Below are 26,484 nucleotides of genomic sequence, written 5' to 3' on the forward strand. Positions count from 1 at the left end.
AATTCTGGTGGCAGCACTGGTTCAACTCTGGTACATCAAAAGAGTGCCTATGTCCGGACTAGTGTGTCAGAGGCCGAACCACCACATTTAGCCACAACCATGTTTGGCCGCGGCTAACTGTCTACATGGCCAAACACTGGTGGCCAAATGTGGTGATTTGGTCAGGGATATGTAACAAATCAAACAATCCTATTCCTGACAAGGCTCCTGTTTTGCGGTGTCTCCATCTTCCTTCCTCCCTCCCTAGTTTGTACTCCCTTCCATGTCTCAACATGCTCCTCTCTTCTGTGTCCCGAGTTTGTGCCCCCCCACTCCTGCAGGTGTTTTTCTGTTCTGGTCGTTTCCCTGTTTCTCTTCAACAAAGCTGTAGTCAGGGAGTCCTGCACGCTGCACATGGTTGAGCCAGAAGCCTTCCCTCTGACCTCGGGGGAAGTTCCTCTGCGAGTAGTGGGCAGGTCCTCCATGATGCACACAACTGAGCCAGAAGCCTTCCCCCGGATATCAGAGGGACTTCCCCCATGGTTAGAGGGAAGGCTTCTGGCTCAGTCATGTGCAACTCACAGGACCTGCTGACCACGGCTTTGTTGAAGAGAAACAAGTGCAACTCGAGTAAGGAGGAAGACGAGGGAGACGACCAGAACAGAGGTACACCCGCGGGAGGAGGGCACAAACTCAGGACACAGAACGGGGGGAGGAAGAGGGGCCCATTGGGACATGGGAGGGAGGAGGGACACAGAAGGAAGGGGGGAGAGGGGAACACTAAGTTTGGCTGCCAACATTAAGTTGCAGTCAACCATTACAAGAACAAAAAAATCCTGTGGTCAACCCTTACATGGCCAAACATTACCGGCCAAAAGTTGTATCTTCCTCAGAGGCACATGTATCCAGAATCCATCAGATTCCATTCCTCAGAATATCACTTGTGACACTGGCTCAATATGGCCACTCCCAGGAGAGAAGCTTCCGGACATTGCATGGAATCAATGTCCTTCAGAACACCAGATGCAAGATAGAAAGCTCATGCAGTGTGGTGCACAGTATGACATGCCAATAAAACATTTTAGAGGGACAAATTTTCCCCCGTCCCTGCAGGAACTCAATTTCCCCGTCCCGTCCCCGCGAGTTTTGTCGCTGTCCCTGCTTCATTCCTTTAAGCTCTGCCTTAACCGCACAAGCCTCAAACACTTATGATTTTAAAGTATTTGAGGCTTGTGCAGATGAGGACGGAACTTCAGGGATAGGGCAGGGACAGGATGGGAAAATGAATTCCCGCAAGGACGGGGAAAAATTTGTCCCCATGACATTCTCTAAATTGATACACAGGCCAGCAGGGGGAGCATGTAATTGTACCTCATAAAGAGGATCCAAGATTAATTGGGGTAGAGAGTAGTGTAACAGGACTCAAATGACAGACAGGATGGTCCCTAGGGTCAGATTTAAGATATCTAGTGGAACAGGAATACAGAGCTTAGACTTATGGCTATTCAGGCTGCACTGCAGTAAGATCATTATGCCTCATATCCTTCTCAATTTTATCCAAACGACACTCAATTTTTTAATATAAATGTTCTTGTGAGGATCACCAATCAAACTCTCACCAAGATATATATCAAGCTCAATATATACCTCAACATTCAGTGGTCATATATGTCGGTGTAAAGCTTGCTAAGGGATGATAAGCCTTGAAAAAACCTGTGGGTGAAACATGTTGGCTCCTATTTCCCTCAAAAGAAGACCACAATTAAAAGCTAAGGGTTATTAAATAAAAATTTAAAAATAAAGTTTGTGAGTAAAAATTGATAACGGCTCCAGTGAGGAGCTAGTACATAAAGCCTAGGGCTGTGAAAGCTTTTGAGCCCAGGTGGTACTTCTGAGGAGCTAGGGATTATACACTAGAGGTGAGGAGTTTGAGGTATATATTGAGTCATATCCTTCTCAGTCACAGGCAACCTCTGACTACCCACAAAGAATTGTTTCAGCTTCACTCACCGCCTCACTATTTTTCATCAGCTGGTTAGTATAGGGCAGTTTTAACCAGGAACGCAGACATGGTACTATCTCCGTCACATCAGGGTTGGTAGTGGAAATCACTGGACAGGAGCAAAGGTTGGGGAGGAGTCAAAATACAAAATTAAAGCAGGAGAAAAAAACCCCCAATTCAATTGTTGAATTCAGATTCTGGACTAAGGACAGACACTAGCTTTGGTGGTCACATATCTCTTATGCATATTCATTGTAGCTATTTGCACAAAGAAAGGTCAAATGTGGTTCTTTTACATATTTTATTACCCTGACAGGTGAGAGGATAGCACAGCCAAGCCTGTATCCCTAGAAGATCCTGGTACTCTTTCCATCGAGGTGCCCAGCTATTGTTCTGGGGCTATGGAATGAGCACCCAAAGCCCATCATATTTTCTTAGATCATGCATTCTTCCTGCCCTCCCCCCTCTAACTTCAGACCACATTATACCACCTAAGATCTAGATGCAACTGCATCCTGGTTCTGGGATATAAACTGGATGGCAGATACTCTGCTGAATGTTTCACACACCTCCATCTTCTGAAGTATCAGGAGTCATCAAGCTGCCTATAGGTGCCAGGCAGACAGTGGTCTGAGGAGGGTCTGCTGACTGAGTCCACGAAGAAGGCGTGAAGGTTTCCACACAAAGAGGAGTGGTTGAAGGTGAACAGGAGGATGGCGGATTTGATGATAGATAGGTGTCTTGCTCACAGACCTCCAGAACTTGATCTGCTGGAGGGCTCTGAGGTCGTGCTGTCCAGGGGCTGGAGCCTTCTGAGGAGGATGTAGAAATCCCAACAGTCTCTGGAGAGCTGAATGCTGGGAAAAAAGTATTTCTTGAACATATCCCACGAGGCCCTGTGGTGTCCCGAAATTTGTCACTCAGTACCCCACCAATCAAAGACCAAGCATCAGCATCCTCAAGGTTGGCTTCTGAAACAGTGGAGCTCAATCCTTCCCCATAAGTGCTGCTGGGTGAGGCGGGGGGAGAGCCAGACTTGGCTGTGTGTCTACAAAGAGCCCGCATGGCATGATGAGGGATCTCAGAGAAGTTTGGAGGCCTCTTCCCTAATCTGCTTGTAATAGGGCTCTGTGGGGTCCATGGTCTGGAGTCAGAAGAAGGTCCCAAAGTCAAATGTGAAGGGGAATCCAAGCCAGAATCCTCCACGTTCTCAGGAGAGGAAGAGGAAAAAGGGGATGGACTAGAAGTCAAACCATACACACCACGGGCTACAGAGAGGAGAAAAAGCATTACCAAGATTGTACTGCTCTCCCTAATCCCTTCTTCAACCTATAGGCTCTAACATCTTGAAAAAGTAACTCCCTGTGACTCAGTCACTTTACTGTCGGGTAGAACTTGCAGGCACTTTTAGAAAGTATTTTCCTGTATAGATGACACTGTGGACTAGCCAAAAGTTGCAGCTTCATAATGGACACTTGGTAGAAGAAAAGCCTCCCCCAACTAGCCCCCTCAAACCCAATTACTTGGCACCTTTAACTCCCCCCCCCCCAGCCATTCTAAGCCTTTAACCTTTCTATCCCTCTCAGTACAATTCTTCCTTCATACAAGGAAAGGGCTCCCTAGAAAGGAGACAAACATGTGGGAGCCTTATTTTCTTCTATGGCCCCCTTTCCTTTTAACAGTGTACTTTTCCTCAGTATATCACCTGTTAAATCATCCGTCTGAAACACCGACTCTAGAGGAGGCCCAAACAGTGCCTGGGAGGGCAGTCCCACCATCGTGGACTGGGTTGAAGAGCTGCAGACAGAATTGAGGGTAAAAGATAAGCTTGTTCCAGGTTGTGTATTTGTGTGTATATATATATATCTAATATAATAAAATGATAGGCCACGCATGCGCACTAAAAAAACGTGTTCCCTGATCCGTCGCAAAAACATGAGTACGCATGCGCGCGTTTTACGTCATCACCTACTCTCCACCTCGTGCCACCGATCACTGTCATCACCTGCTCTCCACCTCGCGCCACCGATCACTGTTCCTCCTGCACCATGCCACGCCAGGCATGTCCGCTGCCGGCCTCGAGCTCCTGGGGGCCGGCGGCGCGAGCTGCCCGGAGGTGCTGTGCTGAGGTCCCACCTCCCGCTTCCGCCCTACACAGCGCCGCCAGACCCGGCCCTACACTGAGATCCGCGATCAGGGTTGCCATGGAAACCCCACCGCAGCCTCGCGGCTAGGTAGGGGGACAACAATCGCGCTTATGTTCAAGCCACCGCCACGACCGCAGCAGGATCGAGAGAGGAGCAGCGGCGGGGGCTTGAGCATAAGCGCCATTGTTGTCCCCCTACCTAGCCGCGAGGCTGTGGCGGCCTTCCTCACCCGGCTCACATTGAATCCAAGTAAACAACCGGGGCTGCCTAAAGAAACAAAGTTTCATGGTGCTTGGCCCGCCACCTGCCGTTGCCGAAATTTGCCCCACCGTTCCTTCCCTTCCTCCATCAGGTACAGTTCACCTCCGCCTATGTTAAAAGGAGCTGCTTTGAAATTGGAGCCCTGCCGCCACTGTAACACGTTCCCTCTGCCGCGGTCCCGTATGTCAGAGAAGGGGCAGGACCAAGGCAGAGGGGAAAGTGCTACGCCAGTGGCAGGCCTCCGATTTCGACACGGCTCCTTTTAATATTGGTGGATTCACTGCACCTGATGGAGGGAGGGAAGGAAAGGTGGTTGTGCGCTGTTGAGCCCCTCTTTGCCCTCAGACCCTCTCCTAACTGCTCCCTCCTGTCTCAGACCACTGGGGGGAAGTGCCTGTCTTCAGCTGCAGGGATGGCGGGAGGGAAGAAGAAAGAAGGGGCCCTGGCAAGCGAGTTATCAAAAGCCAACCATAGCCTGGGACCCATACATGGTATGAATAATGACCAGACAACTAAAGGTAAGAAAAATAATTTTATTTTCTGTTTTGTGATTACAATATGTCAGATTTGAAATGTGTCTTGAGGGAGGCTGCCGACACGGCTTTGGACAAAGGGGCACCATTTTCGTGGGAGCCGGCTTCGGAGAGGCATGGGACGCAGGGACGGATGCGGGAGGGGCTGCCGCTGCGAAGGGCTTTGGTGGGGGAGCCAGCCAGACCGCGAGTGTGGGGACGTTGTAAGCGCAGATTGGTCAAGGAGCCGCCGCTGCCAAGGCTTTGAAATTGCTCTCCCACCGTCACTCCCTCCCGCCCCGGCTCTGCCTCTGCCCCTGCCCAGGTTCAAAAGCAGGAGACATCTAGCACCCGTTAATCTAACGGGCTTAAACACTAGTATATATATTTAATATAATAAAACCCTAAGCCGTGCATGCGCACTCTTACCTGAGTGCTCCCGTTTTCCGTGCGCTGTAGGTCCCCGCAGGTAGGAGTGCGCATGCGCGGCTTAGGGTTTTGTCGGTTTCAGGCGGTGCGGAGGCTGTTGGCCATGGCGGCTCTTAGCGCCTGCAGGCCGCCGCGGCTGTTGGCGGAGGGCAGACGCGAAGTAAGGGATGCTGCTGGACAGGGGAAGAGACAGAGGGGAGAAAAAGGAATGGAGGCCTACTGCTGGACAGGGGGAGCAGTAAAGAGGTACTAGGGGGGAAGAAAAAGGAAGGGAGGCCTATTGCTGGACAGGGGGACAGGAAAGAGGTGCTGCTGGACAGGGGGGAGATTAAAAACAGGGAGAAGGGCTGCTGCTGGATAAGGGGAGCAGTGAAGGGGTGGTGGTGGACACAGAGAAGGTAAAAGGAAGGGAGAATGGGTGGACAGCCGAGGAAAAAGAAAGATAGAAAGACAGAAATACAGAAAGCGGCTAAGGAGAGAGAGAGAGAGAGAAAGAAATAAAGACAGACACACACACATATTCTAGCACCCGTTAATGTAACAGGCTATAAGACTAGTATATCTATATCTATATATATATATATATATATATATATATAAAATCGGAGGTATGTATGTATGTGTGTGTGTATGTGCCGCGATCACGCAAAAACAGCTTGACCGATTTGAACGAAACTTGGTATGCAGATCCCTCACTACCTGGGGTGATATGTTCTGGGGGTCTCGCGGCCCACCTGCACACGTGGGCGGAGCTACAAACAGAAAATCAGATTTCACCCATTCATGTCAATGGAAAAATTGTAAAAAGCTGCCAACGCAAAAAACGGCTTGCCCGATTTGAACGAAACTTGGTATGCAGATCCCTCACTACCTGGGGTGATATGTTCTGGGGGTCTCGCGGCCCACCTGCACACATGGGCGGAGCTACAAACAGAACATCAGATTTCACCCATTCATGTCAATGGAAAAAATGTAAAAAGCTGCCATTCTCGCAGTAATTCAAAAACGGCTTGACCGATTTGAACTAAACTTGGTATGCGGATCCCTCACTACCTGGGGTGATATGTTCTGGGGGTCTCGCGGCCCACCTGCACACGTGGCCGGCGCTACAAACAGAAAATCAGAATTCACCCATTCATGTCAATGGAAAATAAGTAAAAAGCTGCCATTCTCCCAGTATTTCAAATACCGCTTGACCGATTTGAATGAACCTTGGTATGCAGATCCCTCACTACCTGGGGAGATATGTTCTGGGGGTCTCGCGGCCCACCTGCACACGTGGGCGGAGCTACAAACAGAAAATCAGATTTCACCCATTCATGTCAATGGAAAAAAAGTAAAACGCTGCCATTCTCACAGTAATTCCAACTACCTGGGGTGATATGTTCTGGGGGTCTCTCGGCCCACCTGCACACGTGGGCGGAGCTACAAACAGAACATTAGATTTCATTCATTCATGTCAATGGAAAAAAAGTAAAAAGCTGTCATTCTCACAGTACTTCAAAAACGGCTTGACCGATTTGAACGAAACTTGGTATGCAGATCCCTCACTACCTGGGGTGATATGTTCTGGGGGTCTCATGGCCCACCTGCACACGTGGGCGGAGCTACAAACAGAACATCAGTTTTCACCCATTCATGTCAATGGAAAAAATGTAAAAAGCTGCCATTCTCACAGTAATTCAAAAATGGCTTGACCGATGTGAACGAACCTTGGCATGCAGATCCCTCACTACCTGGGGTGATATGTTCTGGGGGTCTCGCGGCCCACCTGCACACATGGGCGGAGCTACAAACAGAAAATCAGATTTCACCCATTCATGTCAATGGAAAAAAATGTAAAAAGCTGCCATTTTCACAGTAATTCCAACTACCTGGGGTGATATGTTCTGGGGGTCTCTCGGCCCACCTGCACACGTGGGCGGAGATACAAACAGAACATCAGATTTCACCCATTCATGTCAATGGAAAAAAAGTAAAAAGCTGCCATTCTCACAGTACTTCAAAAACGGCTTGACCGATTTGAACGAAACGTGGTATGCAGATCCCTCACTACCTGGGGTGATATGTTCTTGGGGTCTCGCAGCCCACCTGCACACGTGGGCGGAGCTACAAACAGAAAATCAGATTTCACCCATTCATGTCAATGGAAAAAATGTAAACAGCTGCCATTCTCACAGTAAATCAAAAACGGCTTGACCAATTTGAACGAATCTTGGTATGCAGATCCCTCACTACCTGGGGTGATATGTTCTGGGGGTCTCTTCACCCAAGAATTTATATGTTCTTGCTCCTGGAGGTGAAACTAAAAATGTTGTTTATAATCAAGTTTTGTGTTTGTTGTATTGTATTCATTTTGTCAAATATTTCACATTATAATTTGAATATTGTACTTTTTATAAAGCTGTAAAAAAATAATTTCATTCACCACTATAAAGTATCTTTATTTGAATCCATTTACAGTGTTATTGCTATAATTAAATACCCGTGCAACGCCGGGTCATCAGCTAGTACACATATACATATACATATATATACACATATACACACACACATATATATATATATATATATATATATATATATATATATATACACACACTAGTCTTTAAGCCCTTTACATTAACGGGTGCTAGAATAGATGTGTCTGTCTGTGTTTCTTTATCTCTCTCTTCTTGGCCGCTGTCTGTGTCCTTCTGTCTTCCCCCCCCCCCAGCAAAGCTGTCTGCCTCCAGAATACACCTTCCCCCAAAGCAGCCCCCTTTCCCTCTCCCTAACTGTCCCTCCATGGCCCCTTCTGTCTTCCCCCCAGAGCAAAGCTGTTTGCCCCAAGCACACCCCTCCCCCAAAGCAGCCCCCTTTCCCTCTCCCTCCATGGCCCCTTCTGTCTTCCCCCCCAGAGAAAAGCTGTCTGTCCCAAGCACATTTCCCCCCCAAAGCAGCCCCCTTTCCCTCTCCCTATCTCTCCATGGCCCCTTCTGTCTTCCCCCCACAGCAAGCTGTGTGTCCCCAGCACACCTCCCCCCCCAAAAAAAAAAGCAGCCCCCTTTCCCTCTCCCTGTCTCTCCATGGCCCCTTCTGTCTTCCCCCTCCCCCCTCCCGAGCACAGCTGTCTGTCCCAAGCACACCCCTCCCCCCAAAGCAGCCCCCTTTCCCTTTCCCCCTGCCCCCCCTGTATTGGCACCATTCTTACCCTCCCTCCATCCCGGCGTCTTCTGGCCTGCTCCTCTTCAAAGCAGCCTGCGATCGTGGCCGGCTTTAGCGAACCTCGCAGGCCGCTCTCCAACTCGGTAGCATGTTCCGTCTGACGCGATCCCGTGCGTCAGAGGGAACTGCTACTGAGTTTGGAAAGCAGCCTGCGCGGTTCGCTAAAGCCGGCCACGATCGCAGGCTGCTTTGGAAGAGGAGGAGCGGCGGCGACGGCGGCGGTTGGTGAGTTGAAGCTCAATTGTGTTTGCGGACGTGGGCAGGAAGAGAGCTTGCCTGCGCTTCAGGCTGCTGATTGAGGGTGGGAGGAGGGGGAGTGGCCAGAGTGATCCCTGCAGCCAGGTTCTAAAATGGAACACGGCCAGGGATCACACACCACAGCGGCAGGGATCACGCTTTTTTAAAAGCGCATGCGCCGCTTAACCTTTTATTATATAGGATATATATACACACACACACATGTATACACAGTATATATACAAGCACATTACCTGTGTGTGTCAGTAGCTGGAGGGGGTACTGATCTCTTCCCAGATTCTGTGCCTGGAAGGGAATTAGAATACAGGATTAATTTGTCTAAACTAATTTGAACTAGCTTCCATCTTTGACCTGCATTGTACTAAGATAACCCCTCCCCTCTCCCCGGCTTGTGCCTCTCACTGGGAATATGAGAGGAAACTACAGACCAGTGGTGGGCTAGAACAGCCTTCATGGCAGACAACCAATACACTTCTCCCTCCGTATTCGCGGTGGATGTGGGCGGAACATAGCAGCGAATATAGAAATAATGCAAATAATTTTTTATATGTTATTCACAGTTTTTTGTAAAAGCCAGCGTTTTTACTATTGAAACTGCAAATAACTTTTCAACTGTTATTCGCAGTTTTTGGATACTGGGAAGCAGCGATTTTGAGGGTGAAAGATTTAAAGCAGCGATTTTGTAGGAGAAAGCATGGAAGCAGTGATTTTCAGAGTGAATGTTGGTAAGCGCTAAACCTTTTTATCGGTACAGTAAAAAAAAAGAACTTTACTCATAATGTAATTTGGGGGGGGCGGAGTCAGCAAGCGAAAAATCGCAAATAAACGAAACCGCAAGTGCAGAAACCGCAAATACGGAGGGAGAAGTGTACATTAGTCTGCTATTTCTAGCATAAACTAGGAGCTCGCCTTCAAGTACCACAAGATGCATGCATCAAAAGCCACCTTCATCAAATTTTTTTATAACTACAGTATTTGAAAGAAACAGAACAGCCAGTCTTAGAATAGACAGTCATACCCAGAATTCAGACAAAGCCACCTTCATTTTACAAACGATGGACAGATACACATCAACTCACCTGCTGGTGCATCTGAATCTACATCCCCCGTTATAGATGGCAGAGGTGGAGGCTCTCCTAATGGTGCCACAGAAAACAAAAACAGAGATTCTTCAGAAATATGTAATACAATCAGGAAGTACACAAACTGTTCAATTACTAGATCTGCCCTGGATACTACACACAAAAAATTAATACATGAAAAGGGCAGACTGCCCAACCAACAGCAAGATCAGTCTTCAAAAGTTCAGAGAACTTTTCAGCTTCATTACAGAGGATCCTGCAGCAGGCTTTAACTAGTGCTGGCCTTAGGAAGAAGGGGAAACAAGCCTCGAAGGGGAATATTGCGTTACAATCACATCAAGAAACAACCATTATAAAGGGCCAGTATTCAACACCATCCAATAGCAGTTAGATGACTACATCAGTATCTTAAACTGAATGCACTGCTACTCAAAATCAGGGTAGGCCTAGCAATGAGACATAGCTAGTTAAGTAAAGCTCCCAGATGTAAGTGCTGCAACAGCAGGCTGAATTTCAGTTTTGGCACCAAAACCAGTCTGAAAAACACATTTGGATGAAAATGCCAGTGCATTTTTGACTGAAACCAAATGTTTTGTTCTTTGTCTTGAGGCTGTCTTTGTTCAACACCCCCCCACCCTCACTCCCGAACTGAAGAACTCCCACTTTTTCCTCCTGAACATAAGCCCTCCTCCCATGCTGCTGCCCCCCCCCACCCAATACCTTACTACTTTGGTGGTCTAGTGGCTAGCTGAGGCAGAAGCAATCCCCAGTTGCTTCTGCACATTGCCTCTCTGCAGTCAAAATAACTGCCATGAATTCCAGTGGCAGTCTCACAAGATTGCTGCTAAGGTCACAGCAGCCATTTCGAGGCGAGCTGTAAGAATGCGATAGCTCCTGTCCTGACTAGAGGTATGCACGGGAACAGGAATCGTGGGAATCCCGCGAGTCCTGCAGGGACCCCTCTCCCTCTGACCCACGAGACTCCCACCGGAAGCAGGGTTCGACTTACTGAGGCCTACCTAAATTCCGACGCAGCTGAGAGACCAGTCCGGCTCTATGGTGGAAATAGCTATGCTGAGCAGTGAGCTCAGCATGCACATAGCTGAAAGCCTTGCTGATTGGTCCGATGGTGCAGTGCGGCAGGAACAGTAAGCAAGGCTCTCAGCTGTTTAGGTGCTGAGCTCACTGCTCAAAATGTACACAGCTGAGAGCCTTGCTTGCTGATTGGTTGACAAGGCTAGAGCGGGCAGACACAGGATGTATTTAGTGATCCACCCAGCACCCCAAAGTCCCTGATACTGGCGAGACTCGAACTCGAAGAGAGCGACCTGTAGAGGCAGGAAACAAGGAATCGAGCTATTTTTTCAGACATGAGCTGAGGACGGGGCAGCAGTGAGTTCAGCAGGCAGAAAGAGGTGCTTCAGATAAGTAGGAGGATTCGGCAATCGGCAGTCAGGTAATTAACTTAAACATAAAAGAAACTGTGGAATTGATGATCCTGAGGAAATCTTTTACTGTGTTTTATATTTTCATATTGTGTTTTATTTTTGAATTCATCTGCACCTTTTTCAAATAAAGATTTCATCAGGATCATCAATTCCACAGTTTCTTTTGTGTTTGCGCTGCTGTTTTCCTAGTGGAATCTCTTGGTGGAACCCATTTTTTGTTTTCTGTTCAGGTAATTAACTTATAAACGCACTCTTTTACTAAGACGTGCTAGCCGTTTTAGTGTGCGTTAAATGCTGACGTGTCCATTATATTCTATGGATGCGTTAGCATTTAGCACACACTAAATCGGCTAGCACGCCTTAGTAAAAGAGGGGGGAAATATAAGTTAATTACCTGAACAGAAAACAAAAAAAGGGTTCCACCAAAGAGATTCCACAAGGAAAACAGCAGCGCAAACACAAAAGAAACTGTCAGAAGTAATTGTTGCTTTTTATGGGGACAGTCAGGGATGGAGGGGATTTCTCGTGGGGAAGGGCGGGGATGGAGGAGATCCTGGCGGGGATGGGTGGGGACGGAAAGGATAAGGGTGGGGATGGAAAGGATTTCTGTCTCCGCGCAACTCTCTAGTCCTGACTAGCCACTAGACCACCAGAGTAGTAGGGCAGGCTGGGAAGGGGGCAGAAGCAGCCTATGGATGGGGCTGGGAGGAGGGAAAGAGAATGGGAGGAAGTGGGAGCTGTTCCCAGTCAGGGGCTGGGCCATTTTGGCTGAAACTGAGCAACAGATTTCAGTCGTAAATAGAAAAAAAATATTTTGGTCATCCCTTAATTTAAAAAGGTTTTTTTAGTGGCAAAGTTTACCAGATATGTTAGTTTGCTTTCAGCTGAACATAGTAACATAGTAAATGATGGCAGATAAAGACTACAGTACACAAATATCTAGAGAACCCACGAAAAGCAAACAAAGCAAGTGGAAATCAAAGCAAGGCACATGCAGAGGTGACAAGATGAAATAAAATGTTCTTTATTTTGTATTTTCATACAATGGGCTCAACACAAGCTGTTTTTCAGCAAATTGCCTTCATCAGGATTCCAAATCTAAATTTTTTTTTAAAAACACCACATTGAAATGAATAAGATGTAATTACAATAATACAAAAAGAATGAAATAAGAATAAAAACATCTTACCAAACTGTTTATTATATCAGATCTTACAAACAAAGAGCTCATCAAAGCAAAGTACACTTCTCCCTCCGAATCCGCGGTTTCAGTATCCGCGGATTCGGTTATTCACGATTTTAAAAAAATTTCTTTTTTTGGGGGGGAGGGGGAATAAAATAAAATAAACGCTGCATCCCAGACCTCCCCAGATTTTACCTGGTGGTCTAGCAGGCTTTCGGGGCAGGAGTGATCTTCCTAAGCTCCTACCCCGTGCAGATTACTCATACAAAATGGTTGCCATGAGTTCCCGTAGTCTCTTGAGAATACGACGGGAAATCCCCGCAGCCATTTTGTATGAGTGATCTGTACAGGGCAGGAGCGTAGGAAGATCGCTCCTGCCACAAAAGCCCACTAGATCACCAGGTAAGGTCCGAGATGCAGGGGAAGGCGGGGGTGGGTCAGAGCCAGCCTAAATGGTATTCACAAATTTTCAATATTCACGGGCCGGCTCTGTCTCTAACCCCTGCGAATATTGAGGGAGAAGTGTATGAGCAGCAACGTTAATTAAATTACTAACACAATAGTTCCCTTAAAGATAGGCTTCTTGATTTAAAACAGTAACTCAAATATGACCAGAAAAGAGAAAACGAGGAGTAAACGTGTCAGGGGCAATAAAACTGACATATATTCACCTGCACAGCTCAAATGGCCCCTTTGGCTACTTTTGATGCTTATGCTATCGTTTCATTTTGCTGTTTGCTGTTTTAAGGAGAAATTAGGTTCTTTCCTGCTAATTTTCTTTCTGTTAGCTCCTCTAGACTGGTACAGTTCTTTACTGATGGGTTATACACTTCCCCCTCCGTATTTGCGAATTCCATATCTACGGATTCGATTACCGTATTTTCACGCAAATAACACGCACCCGTATAAAACGTGCACACGTGTATAGCGCGCAGAAATCACGATGATAAGCACAAAAACTTTGGTATAACGCGCTCACGATTATACCGCGCATGCTGCCCGACTCTCCGTTCACCCCCCCTGACTTCCGTGCACTGCCCCACCTCTCCGTGCGCTGTCCCGACTCTCCGTTCACCCCCCCCTGACTTCCGTGCACTGCCCTGACTTTCCGTGCGCTGTCCCGACTCTCCGTTCACCCCCCCCTGACTTCCGTGCACTGCCCTGACTTTCCGTGCGCTGTCCCGACTCTCCGTTCACCCCCCCTGACTTCCGTGCACTGTCCCCCCTTGAAGGTCTGTCCCCATCCTGAAAGCCTGATGCCCCCCCCCCGACGTCCGATACATCCCTCCCCCCGAAGGACCGCCGACTCCCCAACAATATCGGGCCAGGAGGGAGCCCAAATCCTCCTGGCCACGGCGACCCCCTAACCCCACCCCGCACTACATTACGGGCAGGAGGGATCCCAGGCCCTCCTGCCCTCGACGCAAACCCCCCTCCCCCCAACGACCGCCCCCCCCAAGAACCTCCGACCGCCCCCCAGCCGACCCGCGATCCCCCTGACGACCCCCACGACCCCCCCACCCCCCTTCCCCGTACCTTTGGTAGTTGGGCCAGAAGGGAGCCCAAACCCTCCTGGCCACGGCGACCCCCTAACCCCACCCCGCACTACATTACGGGCAGGAGGGATCCCAGGCCCTCCTGCCCTCGACGCAAACCCCCCTCCCCCCAACGACCGCCCCCCCCCCCAAGAACCTCCGACCGCCCCCCAGCCGACCCGCGATCCCCCTGACGACCCCCACGACCCCCCCCACCCCCCTTCCCCATACCTTTGGTAGTTGGGCCAGAAGGGAGCCCAAACCCTCCTAGCCACGGCGACCCCCTAACCCCACCCCGCACTACATTACGGGCAGGAGGGATCCCAGGCCCTCCTGCCCTCGACGCAAACCCCCCTCCCCCCCAACGACCGCCCCCCCCAAGAACCTCCGCCCGCCCCCCCAGCCGCCCCGCGACCCCCCTGGCGACCCCCCCACCCCCCTTCCCCGTACCTTTGGTAGTTGGCCGGACAGACGGGAGCCAAACCCGCCTGTCCGGCAGGCAGCCAACGAAGGAATGAGGCCGGATTGGCCCATCCATCCTAAAGCTCCGCCTACTGGTGGGGCCTAAGGCGCGTGGGCCAATCAGAATAGGCCCTGGAGCCTTAGGTCCCACCTGGGGGCGCGGCCTGAGGCACATGGTCGGGTTGGGCCCATGTGCCTCAGGCCGCGCCCCCAGGTGGGACCTAAGGCTCCAGGGCCTATTCTGATTGGCCCACGCGCCTTAGGTCCCACCAGTAGGCGGAGCTTTAGGATGGATGGGCCAATCTGGCCTCATTCCTTCGTTGGCTGCCTGCCGGACAGGCGGGTTTGGCTCCCGTCTGTCCGGCCAACTACCAAAGGTACGGGGAAGGGGGGTGGGGGGGTCGTGGGGGTCGCCAGGGGGATCGCGGGTCGGCTGGGGGGCGGTCGGAGGTTCTTGGGGGGGGGCGGTCGTTGGGGGGGAGGGGGGTTTGCGTCGAGGGCAGGAGGGCCTGGGATCCCTCCTGCCCGTAATGTAGTGCGGGGTGGGGTTAGGGGGTCGCCGTGGCCAGGAGGGTTTGGGCTCCCTTCTGGCCCAACTACCAAAGGTACGGGGAAGGGGGGTGGGGGGTCGTGGGGGTCGCCAGGGGGGTCGCGGGTCGGCTGGGGGGGGCGGTCGGAGGTTCTTGGGGGGGGGGCGATCGTTGGAGGGAGGGGGGTTTGCGTCGAGGGCAGGAGGGCCTGGGATCCCTCCTGCCCGTAATGTAGTGCGGGGTGGGGTTAGGGGGTCGCCGTGGCCAGGAGGGTTTGGGCTCCCTTCTGGCCCGATATTGTCGGGAAGTCGGCGGTCCTTCGGGGTGGGGGTGCGAGTGGTCCTGCCGGGGGGGGGGATGTATCGGACGTCGGGGAGTCGGCCGGGCAAGAGGGCTTGGGCTCCCTCTTGCTCCGATCGTGGATGCGGGTGCGGGTGGGAGCGCGTGCGAGCAGTGGTTCGGGATGGGGGTGCGAGCGGTCCTGCTGGGGGGGTGAATCGGGCGTCGGGCGGGGGTGGGAACTATGTTTTAAAACTTTTGTATACCGCGCTCACGCATATAACGCGCGAGGGGTATGCGCGGTAGGTAAAAACGCGTATAACGCGCGTGTTATATGCGTGAAAATACGGTATTCGCAGTTTTAAACCAAAAAAAAATGCATTTTAATTTTTCAAGCTATTTTAAGCCCTGTAAGCTCCCCCTTAAGCCTTACCGGGTGGTCTAGTGGGTTTTCGGAGCAGGAACAATCTTCCCACGCTCCTGCCCTGTGCATATCGCTCACAGGAAATGGCTCGAGAGACTACGGGAGCTCAAGGCAGCCATTTCCTGTGAGCGATCTGCATGGGGAAGAAGCGTGGGAAGGTCGCTCCTTCCTGAAAACCCGCTAGACCACCAGGAAAGGCTTATGGGGGGCTTTCAGGGCTTAAAATAGCCGGGAGAAGCAGGGGTTAGGGGCAGATCTGGCCCGAATATTATTCACAGGTTTTTTAATATTCATGGGCCGGTTCTGTCCCTAACCACCACAAATACGGAGGGGGAAGTGTATCTCACTATGACCAGCAAGTGGAGACTGAGACCAAAACTTTTGGCTGTAGTATATTAGCTGAGGCTCCTCCACCTAAACTAGTCTGTCAAATAGCCAAGCCGAACTAAGAAAAAAACTAACATGTAACAGTAATAACACTCCGAACAGAAGAGTAAAACAACAAACATATAGCAACAGTGGCGTACCTAGCATATGTGACACCCGGGGCCCATCATTTTTTGGCACCCCCCCCCATCTGTACGAAAAACATGATTTTTAGTAACAAGCCACACGTCACACATGAGTACCTAGGAAAAGGCAGCATCTTACATATGCAGTGAGCAGTACAACATTAATACACCCATTGTAAAACTAAACAAGCCAGACTAGTGCAGATCAATCCTACACCGTCAATCCTAACAGAAAACCATATCTTTCAAACACACAGAACACAGAAAATACCTTCGACTAGTATGGAATATGTCATCACAAACTAACCCCTCCCTCTTTTACAAAACTGTAGTGTGGATTTTAGCCACGGTGGTAACAGCTCTAATGCTCATAGAATTCTGAGCATCAGAGCTGCTACCACCACGGCTGGCGCTAAAAAACCCTCCACAGTTTTGTAAAAGGGGGGATAAAATAGAAATACAGTGGTACCTTGGATTACGAGCATAATCCGTTCCAGGAGCATGCTCATAATCCAAAATGCTCGTTTATCAAAGCGAGTTTCCCCATAGGAAATAATGGAAACTTGCTTTGATGCGTTCCCCCCCCCCGAGATCCGGCATTGCTACCCTCGAAGGCTCCCCCTGCGATCCGGTACCCCCCCAACGCGATTGGGCATCCCCCCGCCACGATCTGGCACCCCCTGCCGTGATTTTGGGCACCTCCGCCACAATCCGGCACCCCCCTGCCACGATCCAGCACCCCCCCCGACACGATTGGGCATCCCCCCCACCGCTTCTTACCCTCATCGGGCACCCCGAAGATCGGCCTCCTCGTCTGCTGGGCCTTGAGCATGCACAGATGCTCAAGGCCCAGCAGACGAGGAGGCCGATCTTCGGGGTGCCCAGATGAGTGTAAGTGGCGGCGGGGGGTGCCCAATCGTGGCGGGGGTACCGGATCGTGGCAGGGGGTGCCCAATCGCGTTGGGGGGGGGTGCCAGTTCGTGGCGGGGGATGCCGGATCACGTCGGGAGTGCCGGATCACGTCAGGGGGGGGTCAGATCATGGGGGGAGGGTGCCGGATCGCGGGAGGAGGGTGCCGGATCGCGGGGGGGGGGGAGAGGGTGCCGGATTGCGGAATGGGGCGCTCGTAAATCGAGCCATGCTCGGTTTCCGAGGCACCGATTTTGCCAATGTTTTGCTCATCTTGCAAAACACTCGCAAACCGGTGCACTCGTAAACCGAGGTACCACTGTACAGTCAAACCTCGGTTTACGAGTGCACCGGTTTGTGAGTGTTTTGCAAGACGAGCAAAACATTCGCAAAATCGATGCCTCGGAAACCGAGCATGGCTCGATTTACGAGTGCCCCCCTCCGCAATCTGGCACCCTCTCCCCCTGCGATCCGGCACCCTTCCCCCGCGATCCGGCACCCCCCTGACGTGATCCCTCTTCCCTGTGCTGGGCTGGACTGGGCTTAGAGCATTTGCGCATGCTCAAAGTCTTCTGGTCTCGCTCTCTCCAAGATTCTCAGATTCAGAATCTCGGAGAGAGCGAGACCAGAAGGCTTTGAGCATGCACAAATGCTCAAAGCCCAGTCCAGCCCAGCACAGGGAAGAGGGAGGATCTCCGTCGCACCACCCAGCCCAGCCCAGCCCAGGCCAGAAGAGGGAGGATCTTAGGGCACCAGCACCTCCTGTGCATTGGTGCCGGGCCCAATTGGGGTAAGCAATGTCGCGGGGGAGGGAGGGCGACGCGAGCGGGGGGGAGGATGCCGGATCGCAGGGGGGATGCCGGATCGCAGGGGGGTATGAAGCAGTGTCGGTGGCCTCAAGGGGGAGGGGATGGAGCAGTGCCGGTAGCCTCAGGGAGGGGGGGATGAGGAGGAGGTGGAACGAATCAAAGCGAGTTTCCCTTACTTCCTATGGGGAAACTCTCTTTGATATATGAGCAATTTGGTTTACGAGCATACTTCTGGAATGCATTATGCTCGTAAACCAAGGTTCCACTGTACATAGACAAAGGTTAAATTGAACCAGCAAGAAGCTGGACTCTGCAAACAATGCAACACCACAGAAACAGTGACTCATGTCTCCTAAAGCAATAAATAAATAGAAAATTTTTTTCTACCTTTTTCTTCTCTGGTTTCTACTTTACTCATCTTCTTGTTACTCTCTTCCTTCCATCCACTGTCTGCCATCTCTCTGCCCCTATATGGCATCTTCTCTCCTTCTATGCCCCTTCCAGAAACTGTACGCCTCCCCCTTCCATCTCTCCTTTCACCCCCATTGGTCTGGCATCTCTCTCCTCTCCTTCCCTCTCCCACACCTCTCTTCTGCAATCCCTTTCTTTCCTCATTTTCCTTTTCAATTTATTTTCTGCATCCATCTAGATTACGTTCTTACTACCCTCTCATCAATTTCCTTTTTTACTGTCTACCTACAGCTCGCCACCTCTTTCCCTCACCCCCCTCAAGTATTTCCCTAACTCAATCCTTTTCCCCCATCATGTGCCCTCCTTTTATTTATCCCCTCCTTCCATCATGTGCCCTCTTTCTCTACCATTTCCATCTAGTACCTTCTCCTCTGTCCACTTCCATCATCTGTTCCCCTCTTTCTCTCCTCCCATTTTCTTCCTGCATTTGTTCCCTTATCTCTCCCATCTGCACTTCCATCCAGCATAAGCTCCCCCTCTACCCGCCACACTACCATCCAATGTCTACCCTTTCTCTCTCCATCCACCCCTTTTCAATCAGCATCTGCCCCCTTTCTTTCCCTCCAATCCAATTCCATCCAGTATCCTTCCCCCTTATGTCTCTCTCCCCTTTCCCTGTACATCAATTCCATCAGCACCACCCTGCCATTCCACCCTGCCCCTTTCTCTCCCTGCACCACTCTTTCATTTCAGCAGTCCTGCTCCTTTCTCGCGATGACTGCAGCTGCCAGTCCATCCCACTCTAACGTACTAGCTCTGGAGCAGAGTCGGCAGCCGCGTGCTGGAAGGTCCCGTGATGATTCCAGGCTTTACTCCAGAAGAAGTAAATTACGTCGAAGGGGATTGACCCGGCAGACGCAGGGAGTTGTGGCAAGGACCCGCGATAACTGCGTATGCCGGGTCCACCCCCTTTGACATAACTTACTTCTTCCGGAGCAAAGCCGGCAGATGAGTCATCGGGGGACCTTCCTGCACCTCAGCGCAGCTGCCGACTCTGCTCTAGAGCAGTGCTTTTCAACCTTTTTACACCTGTGGACCGGCAGAAATAAAATAATTATTTTGTGGACCGGCAAACTACGAAGACTGAAATTTAAAAAAACACATTTCCGCCCCGTCTCCGCAAGCTCAGTCCCCGCAAACCATCTGATCCCATCCGCATAAGTCTCAGTTATGATTTTATATTGAACATATTTTATTAAAGTATAAAAAGAAACAATATTCTGTACAATTGTGATTTTATAAATATATACAGAGCAAGGACCAACAAAACCTTTGTCTCCCCTCCCCTTCACCTATATCCCCTCTACTATCAAGAAAACTGAACAAGCCAAATTATTATAGAATGCTACACAGAAATATCATGCTAACAGAATACTGCAGTCACACATGACAGGAATAGTGTTAGGGGAATGCCTCCTGGTCTGAGACAGCCCTATGCCAGCTGGAAGCTAATGAAGCACTGCCTGGGCTTTGCAGTCCCCAGTTATGTCTCTAGCAGGATACATATTTCAAATCTGATATATTCTAATGACAAAATAGAAATAAAATGATTTTTTTTCTACCTTTTGTTGTCTCTGGTTCTGCTTTTATCTTCTTTTCACTCTTTTCCTTCCAGTGTCTGCCCTGTCTCTTCAATCCAGCATCTGCCCATTCCATCCACTGTCTGCCCCTTGCAGAAACTGTCTGTCTCCCCCGCCATCTCTCCTCTAGACCTCCCCCTCCTTTGGTCTGGCATCTATCATCTTCCCTCTGTTTCCCCATGGTCTGGCATCTTTCTCTTTTCATCTCTCTTTCCCCCCCCCCCCCGTGGTTTTTAGCATCTCTCTCTTCTCATTTCCTCCGCTCAGATCTGATATCTCTCTCCTTCCCCGTTCTCTGGCATCTCTCTCTCCTCTCTCTCTTCCCTTTCTTTCTCTGGTCTTCCTTATTTTCTGCATCCGTCTAAATTAAATTTGCTCTTACTATGCAGTCCTCAAATTCCCTCTTTTTACTATGTCTACCCACAGCATGCCAACCGTTTCCTTCACCCCTCCACTATCTCACTAACTCTATCTTCTTCCCCCATTCAGCATATGTATTTTTTCTTTATCCCTCCTTCCATCCAGTATGTGTTCTCTTTCTCCACTTCCATTCAGCATTTGATCTCCCTTCTCCTAACTTCCATCATCTGCCCTCTTCTCTCTCCCCACTTCCATCATCTGTCCCCTTCTCTCAATCTCTTCATCCACCACAGGCCCATCTTTCTCCCTTCCTCACCTTTCCGATTTTGGCAACAAGATCGGCAAGGCCTCTCCCCTCCATGACGGCACTCAGCGGCATCGGCGTCCCCCCCCCCTCCGCAACAGCACTCAAGTTCGACCTCCTTCTCCCGGCATCAACAGAACTTCAGATCGGCAATAGGTGCTCAGTCAAAACCTTCCCCTGATTGAACTGCCTGGGCGGAAACAGGAAGCTGAGTCACGGAAAGCTTCTGACTGAGCACCTGTTGTCGATCTGAAGTTCTGTTGATGCCGGGAGAAGGAGGCCGAACTTGAGTGCTGTCGCGGGGGGGAGGGGGGCCAGATGCCGCTGAGTGCCGTCACGGAGGGGGGGGCGCTGATGCCGCTGAGTGCCGTCGACGGGGGGAGGGCACCGATGCCGCTGATTGCCGTTGCAGTTGCAGCCCAGGAATTTTCTGGACCTGGCCGGCTGTGCACCCCCTCTAAGGCTGCACCCGGGGTGGACCGCCCCCCTGCCCCCCCTTAGTATACCACTGTATAGCAACATTGTTAGAAAATGCATAGAACCAAAACCCTGCAGTGAAAATGTCCCCACAGCTCACCAGCTATGCAAACTGAGCCATAGCTGCTATTCTTATATCTCCCTGGCCCTAGAAAAATACTATAACCTGCAGAAAAGTAAAATCTTCACGTAAACAAAACCTGCAATCACCACAGAAAGACAGCTAGGGTGGGGAACTGTACTGATCTAGAGGAGCTAATAGAAAGAAAATTAGCAAGTAAGAACCTAATTTCTTCTTCTGTAGCATCCTCTAGACCGGTACAGTTCTTTATTGATAGGATTTACAAAAGCAGTATCTATCATGGGTGGGACCCCCGAAGGGCCGACACCAGAACACGCTCACCAAACACCAAGTCCCGACACGCCTGAACGATCACACGGTAGTGTTTGACAAAGGAATGCAGAGAAGACCAAACTGCAGCCTTACAAATATCCACTGGAGGCACAAGAGAAGACTCTGCCCATAAAGCTGCCTGACCTCGAGTGGAATGAGCCTTGAGAAATTCAGGAACAGGCTTTTTTCTGAAGAAGAAATGCAAAAGCAATAGTCCCCTTAATCTACAGCGCAATGGTAGCCTTCGAAGCGTCATCCCCCTTACGAGGACCTGCTAAGAGGGCAAAGAGATGATCCAACTTCCTGAAATCCTAGGTCCACTGAACATAAGAGCAAATGATCTGACAGATATCCAACTTGTGCAACTGTTTCTGCTCCGGAGATCCCTCCCGAGAACCCAACACCGGGAGGACCACTGACTGATTGACATGAAAAGGCGAGACCACTTTTGACAGGAAAGAAGGAACAGGCTGCAACACAACCCGCTTCCCAGAGAACTCCAGGAAGAGAAACCTACAAGAGAAAGCGTTCAGCTCAGAAATGCATCTAGCAGATATAATAGCCACCACAAAGACCGCTTTAATAGTAAAATCCTTCAAAGAGAAGGCACTCAAAGGCTTAACAGGAGGGCGCACCATTACGGACAAGACCAGAGTAAGATCTGAAGATGGAACAGATGATTGAATGGGAGGCTTTAGTAATTCGGCCGCCCGCAAAAAGCGAATGACATCAAGAATGGCAGTCAGCCACTGACCTCGTAACAACCCAAGAAAGGCAGACAAGGCCGCAAGCTGAACTCTGAGAGAAGACCAAGCCAGGCTCTTATCCAGACCATCCTGCAAGACCTCTAAGATGTTAGGCAAGGAAGCACGAAAAGAGACCACTCCCCTCGCAGCACACCACTCCTCAAATATACACCAAAACCGCACAGAAGCCCAAGGAGTGGAAAGCCTCCAGGACCCCCAGAAGGTTGAGATCACTTTATCTGAATACCCCTTCTTACCTAGGCGTTCCCTTTCAAGAGCCAAGCCGTAAGACAAAGGGGACCCAGATTGAACATTGGAATGGGGCCCTGAGTCAGAAGGTTGGTCGAGAGAGGCAGTGGCAGAGGATCTGCCACCAGATGACTAATCAGAACCATGTACCACAGACACCTGGGCTAGTCCGGGGCCACCAGGATCATGAGGCCAGAATGCTGAACAATGGAAAGAATCTGCCCACCAACAGCCATGGAGGAAACGCGTACAGAAGACCCTCCATTGGCTATGGCTGAACCAGAGCATCCAGTCCCTCGGTCTGACCGTCTCTGTGACAACTGTTTTGGCACTGACACTCGTGGTCATCAGATCCATAAAGGGCTGACCCCAAGTCTGCACTAGTAACTGGAAGACTGCGGGACCAAGACACCACTCTCCGGGATCTAGCCCGTGACGACTGAAGAAGTCCGCCTGAACATTCACCACTCCAGCAATGTGGGAAGCCGAGATGTCCCAAAGATGAGACTCTGCCCATGAGCAGAGCTACCTCCTGCACCACCAGAGAACTCTTGGTGCCCCCCTGACGATGGACATGGGCCACCACTATGGCATTGTCCGAGAGAACCCGGACCGACTTGCCCGTCAATAAGGAATGAAAGCTAATAAGGCCAGATGGATGGCTCTGGTCACCGGAACATTGATCGACCAAATTGTCTCCTCTGTGGAACAACTGCCCTACGCAAATCGACCCATATACCAAGCTCCCCAACCAAAGGCACTGGTGTCCGTGAGAAGCACCGTCCAGTGGGACTGATCCAGACTCACCCCTTGTACTAGATGGGAGGACTGAAGCCACCATCGAAAAATGCAGCGAACCAAACCCCAAAGAGGGACAGGGAAATCCAGACTCCCTCTGGGGTGACCACCTCCGAAGAAGGGCATACTAAAGAGCGGATGCAAGTGGGCCCAAGCCCACCCCACCACGTCTAGGGAAGCCACCATTGGACCCCAAGACTTGGAGGAAATCCTGTGCCCGAGGACACCGGGGCACCATAAGCAGGCGAATCTGAGATTGCAATTTGCTTACCCGGGCCTCTGGGAGGAAGACCTTCCCCAAGGAGGTGTTTAACAGAACCCCAAGATACTCCAGGTCAACCAACTCTCGGATAGGTTGGTACGCATCCCAACGCCTGCAGGAACTCCACCACCCGAGCTGTGACCCCAAGAGCTCTCCTAGAAAGACTTTGCTTGAATCAACCAGTCAGGGATGAACCAAAAAGCCCTCCTTACACAAAACCATCGCCCCGACCACCAGAACCTTGGTGAATGTCCTTGGGGCCTTGGCCACCCCAAAAGGAAGCGCACAAAACTGATAGTGTTGACCCAAGATTGCAAAATGAAGGAAGCGCTGATGAGAGGCCTGGATTGGAACATGCAAGTAGGCCTCCGTCAGATCCTCCGGTTGAACTGCCAGAATAACAGACCGCAGTACCTCCATGCGAAAAGATGGAACTCTGAGAGCCTGTGGACCCCTTTCAAATTTAAGATGGGCCGAAAGGTCCCCTCTTTCTTGGGCACCCAAAGTAGATCAAGTACCTGCTGGTGCAACTCTCCTGTGCGGGTACTGGAACAACAGCTCTAAGATCTAGCAAAACTTTGAAGGGTCTAGTGAAAAGCCTGCTTCTTCCATGCCACCTGAAAAGGAGAAGCTACAAAATGATCAGGCAAGGAGCGGGCAAACTCCAGAGCTTAACTGTCTCGAATCACCTCCAGGATACACTGATTGGATGTGATCACTGCCCATTTTGGACAGAACTCACGCAGGCGGGCGCCCCTCAGAATCAGAGGGGGCACCGGCAAGGAGTTATTGGGCAAGATGGGCAGCGGGGGAACCGGTAGAAGAAGTTCCAACACCCCGGTGGGCCTCCCAAACATACAGCATGTGCTGAAAGGGCCCACAGATAACCTGGAGGCCGGAAAAAAAGTAGCCCTTTGATCAGGGCATAGCCTAGAAAGCACGCAATCATCCTCTAGCAGAGCCACCCCGTGGCCTAGCTCTGTCCTCAGGCAAACGAGACACTTTAGACTCAGGCAAGGTCTGAAACAACCTCTCCAGATGCTCTCCACACAAGAAAAAAACCCCGAAGGGGAATTTCAACAGCTTAACCTTGGATGCCGCAACCGCCGACCATGCCCGAAGCCACAAGGTACAGCGCGCAGCCACCCCGAGAGCCACTGTCTTGGCCGCAGCTTGTAACAGGTCATACATGGCATCCGAGAGACAAGAAGCACCCATCACAAGATCCGGCTACTTCCTGCTCCACTAAATTCCAGTGAACAGACTCACAGGCAAGGACAAGCTCGGCCCACTGAAAACAAGCTGGAGCCACCAGACCGCCACCCATTGCTGCCTGGATCACCAGGGCAATCACATCCAACTCTGTGGAAGGAGGGACCCAACTTATGCTCCTCAGGGTCCCTCAAAGCAGAGCTGCCCTCAACAGGCACAATATGCTGCTCCGCGATGGCCGAAACCACCACGTTCCGATCCCCCTCCAGGATGGGATCCAGGCAGGCCATAGAATGCGCAAAGCAAATAAAGGGGGGACCTCTGGCACCTGCCACTGTGCAAGCACAAAACTCCCGAACATCCTGATGCACAGGAAAAGAGCGGGAAGTTAAGTGGAACCCCCAACACAAGGGGTCCACTACACACGGAGGCTCCTACTCAGCTGCCTCAAAAGAAACCCCGGGGACACCAGAAGCAACAGCACATGGAGCTCGACCGCCGAAAACACGCACCCACAAAGACGCGTCCATGCCAGCAGAAGGAGCACAAAACCACCATTAGCAGAAAACCATTTCCCCTAGAGCAGGGGTGTCAAAGTCCCTCCTCGAGGACCACAATCCAGTCAGATTTTCATGATTTCCCCAATGAATATGTATGAGATCTATTAGCATACAAAGAAAGCAGTGCATGCAAATAGATCTCATGCATATTCAGTGGGGAAATCCTGAAACTCGACTGGATTGCAGCCCTCGAGGAGGGACTTTGACACCCCTGCCCTAGAGGATCCTGGAGAGCTATCCCAAAGGGTCCAGGTCCTAAGACACAGAAGTCTGCTTCCTTCCAAACAAGCAACGTCCCAAAGAGAGCCTCGTACGGTGGGACGCGAGAGGAGTAGAGGGGAACCAAACTGGCACTGAATGGGGCTGACCCATAGAGGGACAATTGAGGGTAAACATCCCCCCCCCCCCCCCGAAACCCCGCATCAAGAACACCAAAAAATGACAAAAGAGAGGAAAAATCTCCTAGCGGCCCCATGGGACTTCCCTGCCACAGCAGGGGACCCAGCAACAAACTGCCACTTGTCACCAAAACAGTGGCGAGGGTCACCTTAGGCTACACAAAAATTCATGTGTTTTCTACAAAAAAATGGAGTTGAATTGCCGAAAAGAAAAAAAGGAGCTTTGGCGACCTGCAGCAGCTAAGAGGCCTAAACCGCCCCAGCCGCTAAAGCAGGCAAACCGGCATAAGCTGCTAAGGGAGTCCCCAGCCACTTAGGCAGTAGGGAATCCTTTTTGCCTAACCGTCGGCGGCTGGAGATCCTCCCATATGAGCGACGGGGGAAGCCCGGGCTTCCCCACAGACAGCTGCCGGCTCACGAGGCACTCGCGAAGGGGATCCCTGGCCACTGGCACCCGATGCCAATGAGGATTTCCCTCCAGTGGCCTGACATGAACAGGCCAGCCGCGAGTGCCTCGTGGCTGGATTACAATGAGCACTTTTCCCCTGGAAAAGTGCTCATTGCTCCAGACGCGATCTAGCTAGAAGAAAAGTGCTGGTTAGCAGAAAAAATACATTAAAATACAGTAAATTTAAAGGGTAAGAGCCCTTTAGACTGCACAGCCTCAGGATTTTATTTATTTATTTTTTCAGACTCCACTGGCTC

The 26,484-nt window shown here is 50.8% G+C and overlaps 1 protein-coding gene across 3 annotated transcripts in view; it reads right to left on the reverse strand.

The window, feature by feature from the left end:
- The window catches only part of FCHO1 (FCH and mu domain containing endocytic adaptor 1), a 222,127-nt gene that overhangs the window by 23,850 nt on the left and 171,793 nt on the right, over positions 1-26,484 (reverse strand). For 2 of the 3 annotated variants that reach the window (XM_033954521.1, XM_033954522.1), the window contains exons 17-21: positions 9,875-9,931; positions 9,029-9,080; positions 3,687-3,778; positions 2,551-3,249; positions 1,990-2,090 (exon numbers count right to left, since the gene is read on the reverse strand). In XM_033954521.1, the coding sequence (XP_033810412.1) occupies positions 1,990-2,090; positions 2,551-3,249; positions 3,687-3,778; positions 9,029-9,080; positions 9,875-9,931 (1,001 nt within the window). The remainder of the gene's footprint in view (positions 1-1,989; positions 2,091-2,550; positions 3,250-3,686; positions 3,779-9,028; positions 9,081-9,874; positions 9,932-26,484) is intronic. The other variant, XM_033954523.1, reaches the window with a different exon arrangement.

Source organism: Geotrypetes seraphini, chromosome 8 (genome assembly GCF_902459505.1).
Source record: "Geotrypetes seraphini chromosome 8, aGeoSer1.1, whole genome shotgun sequence".
Classification (NCBI taxonomy): Eukaryota; Metazoa; Chordata; class Amphibia; order Gymnophiona; family Dermophiidae; genus Geotrypetes; species Geotrypetes seraphini.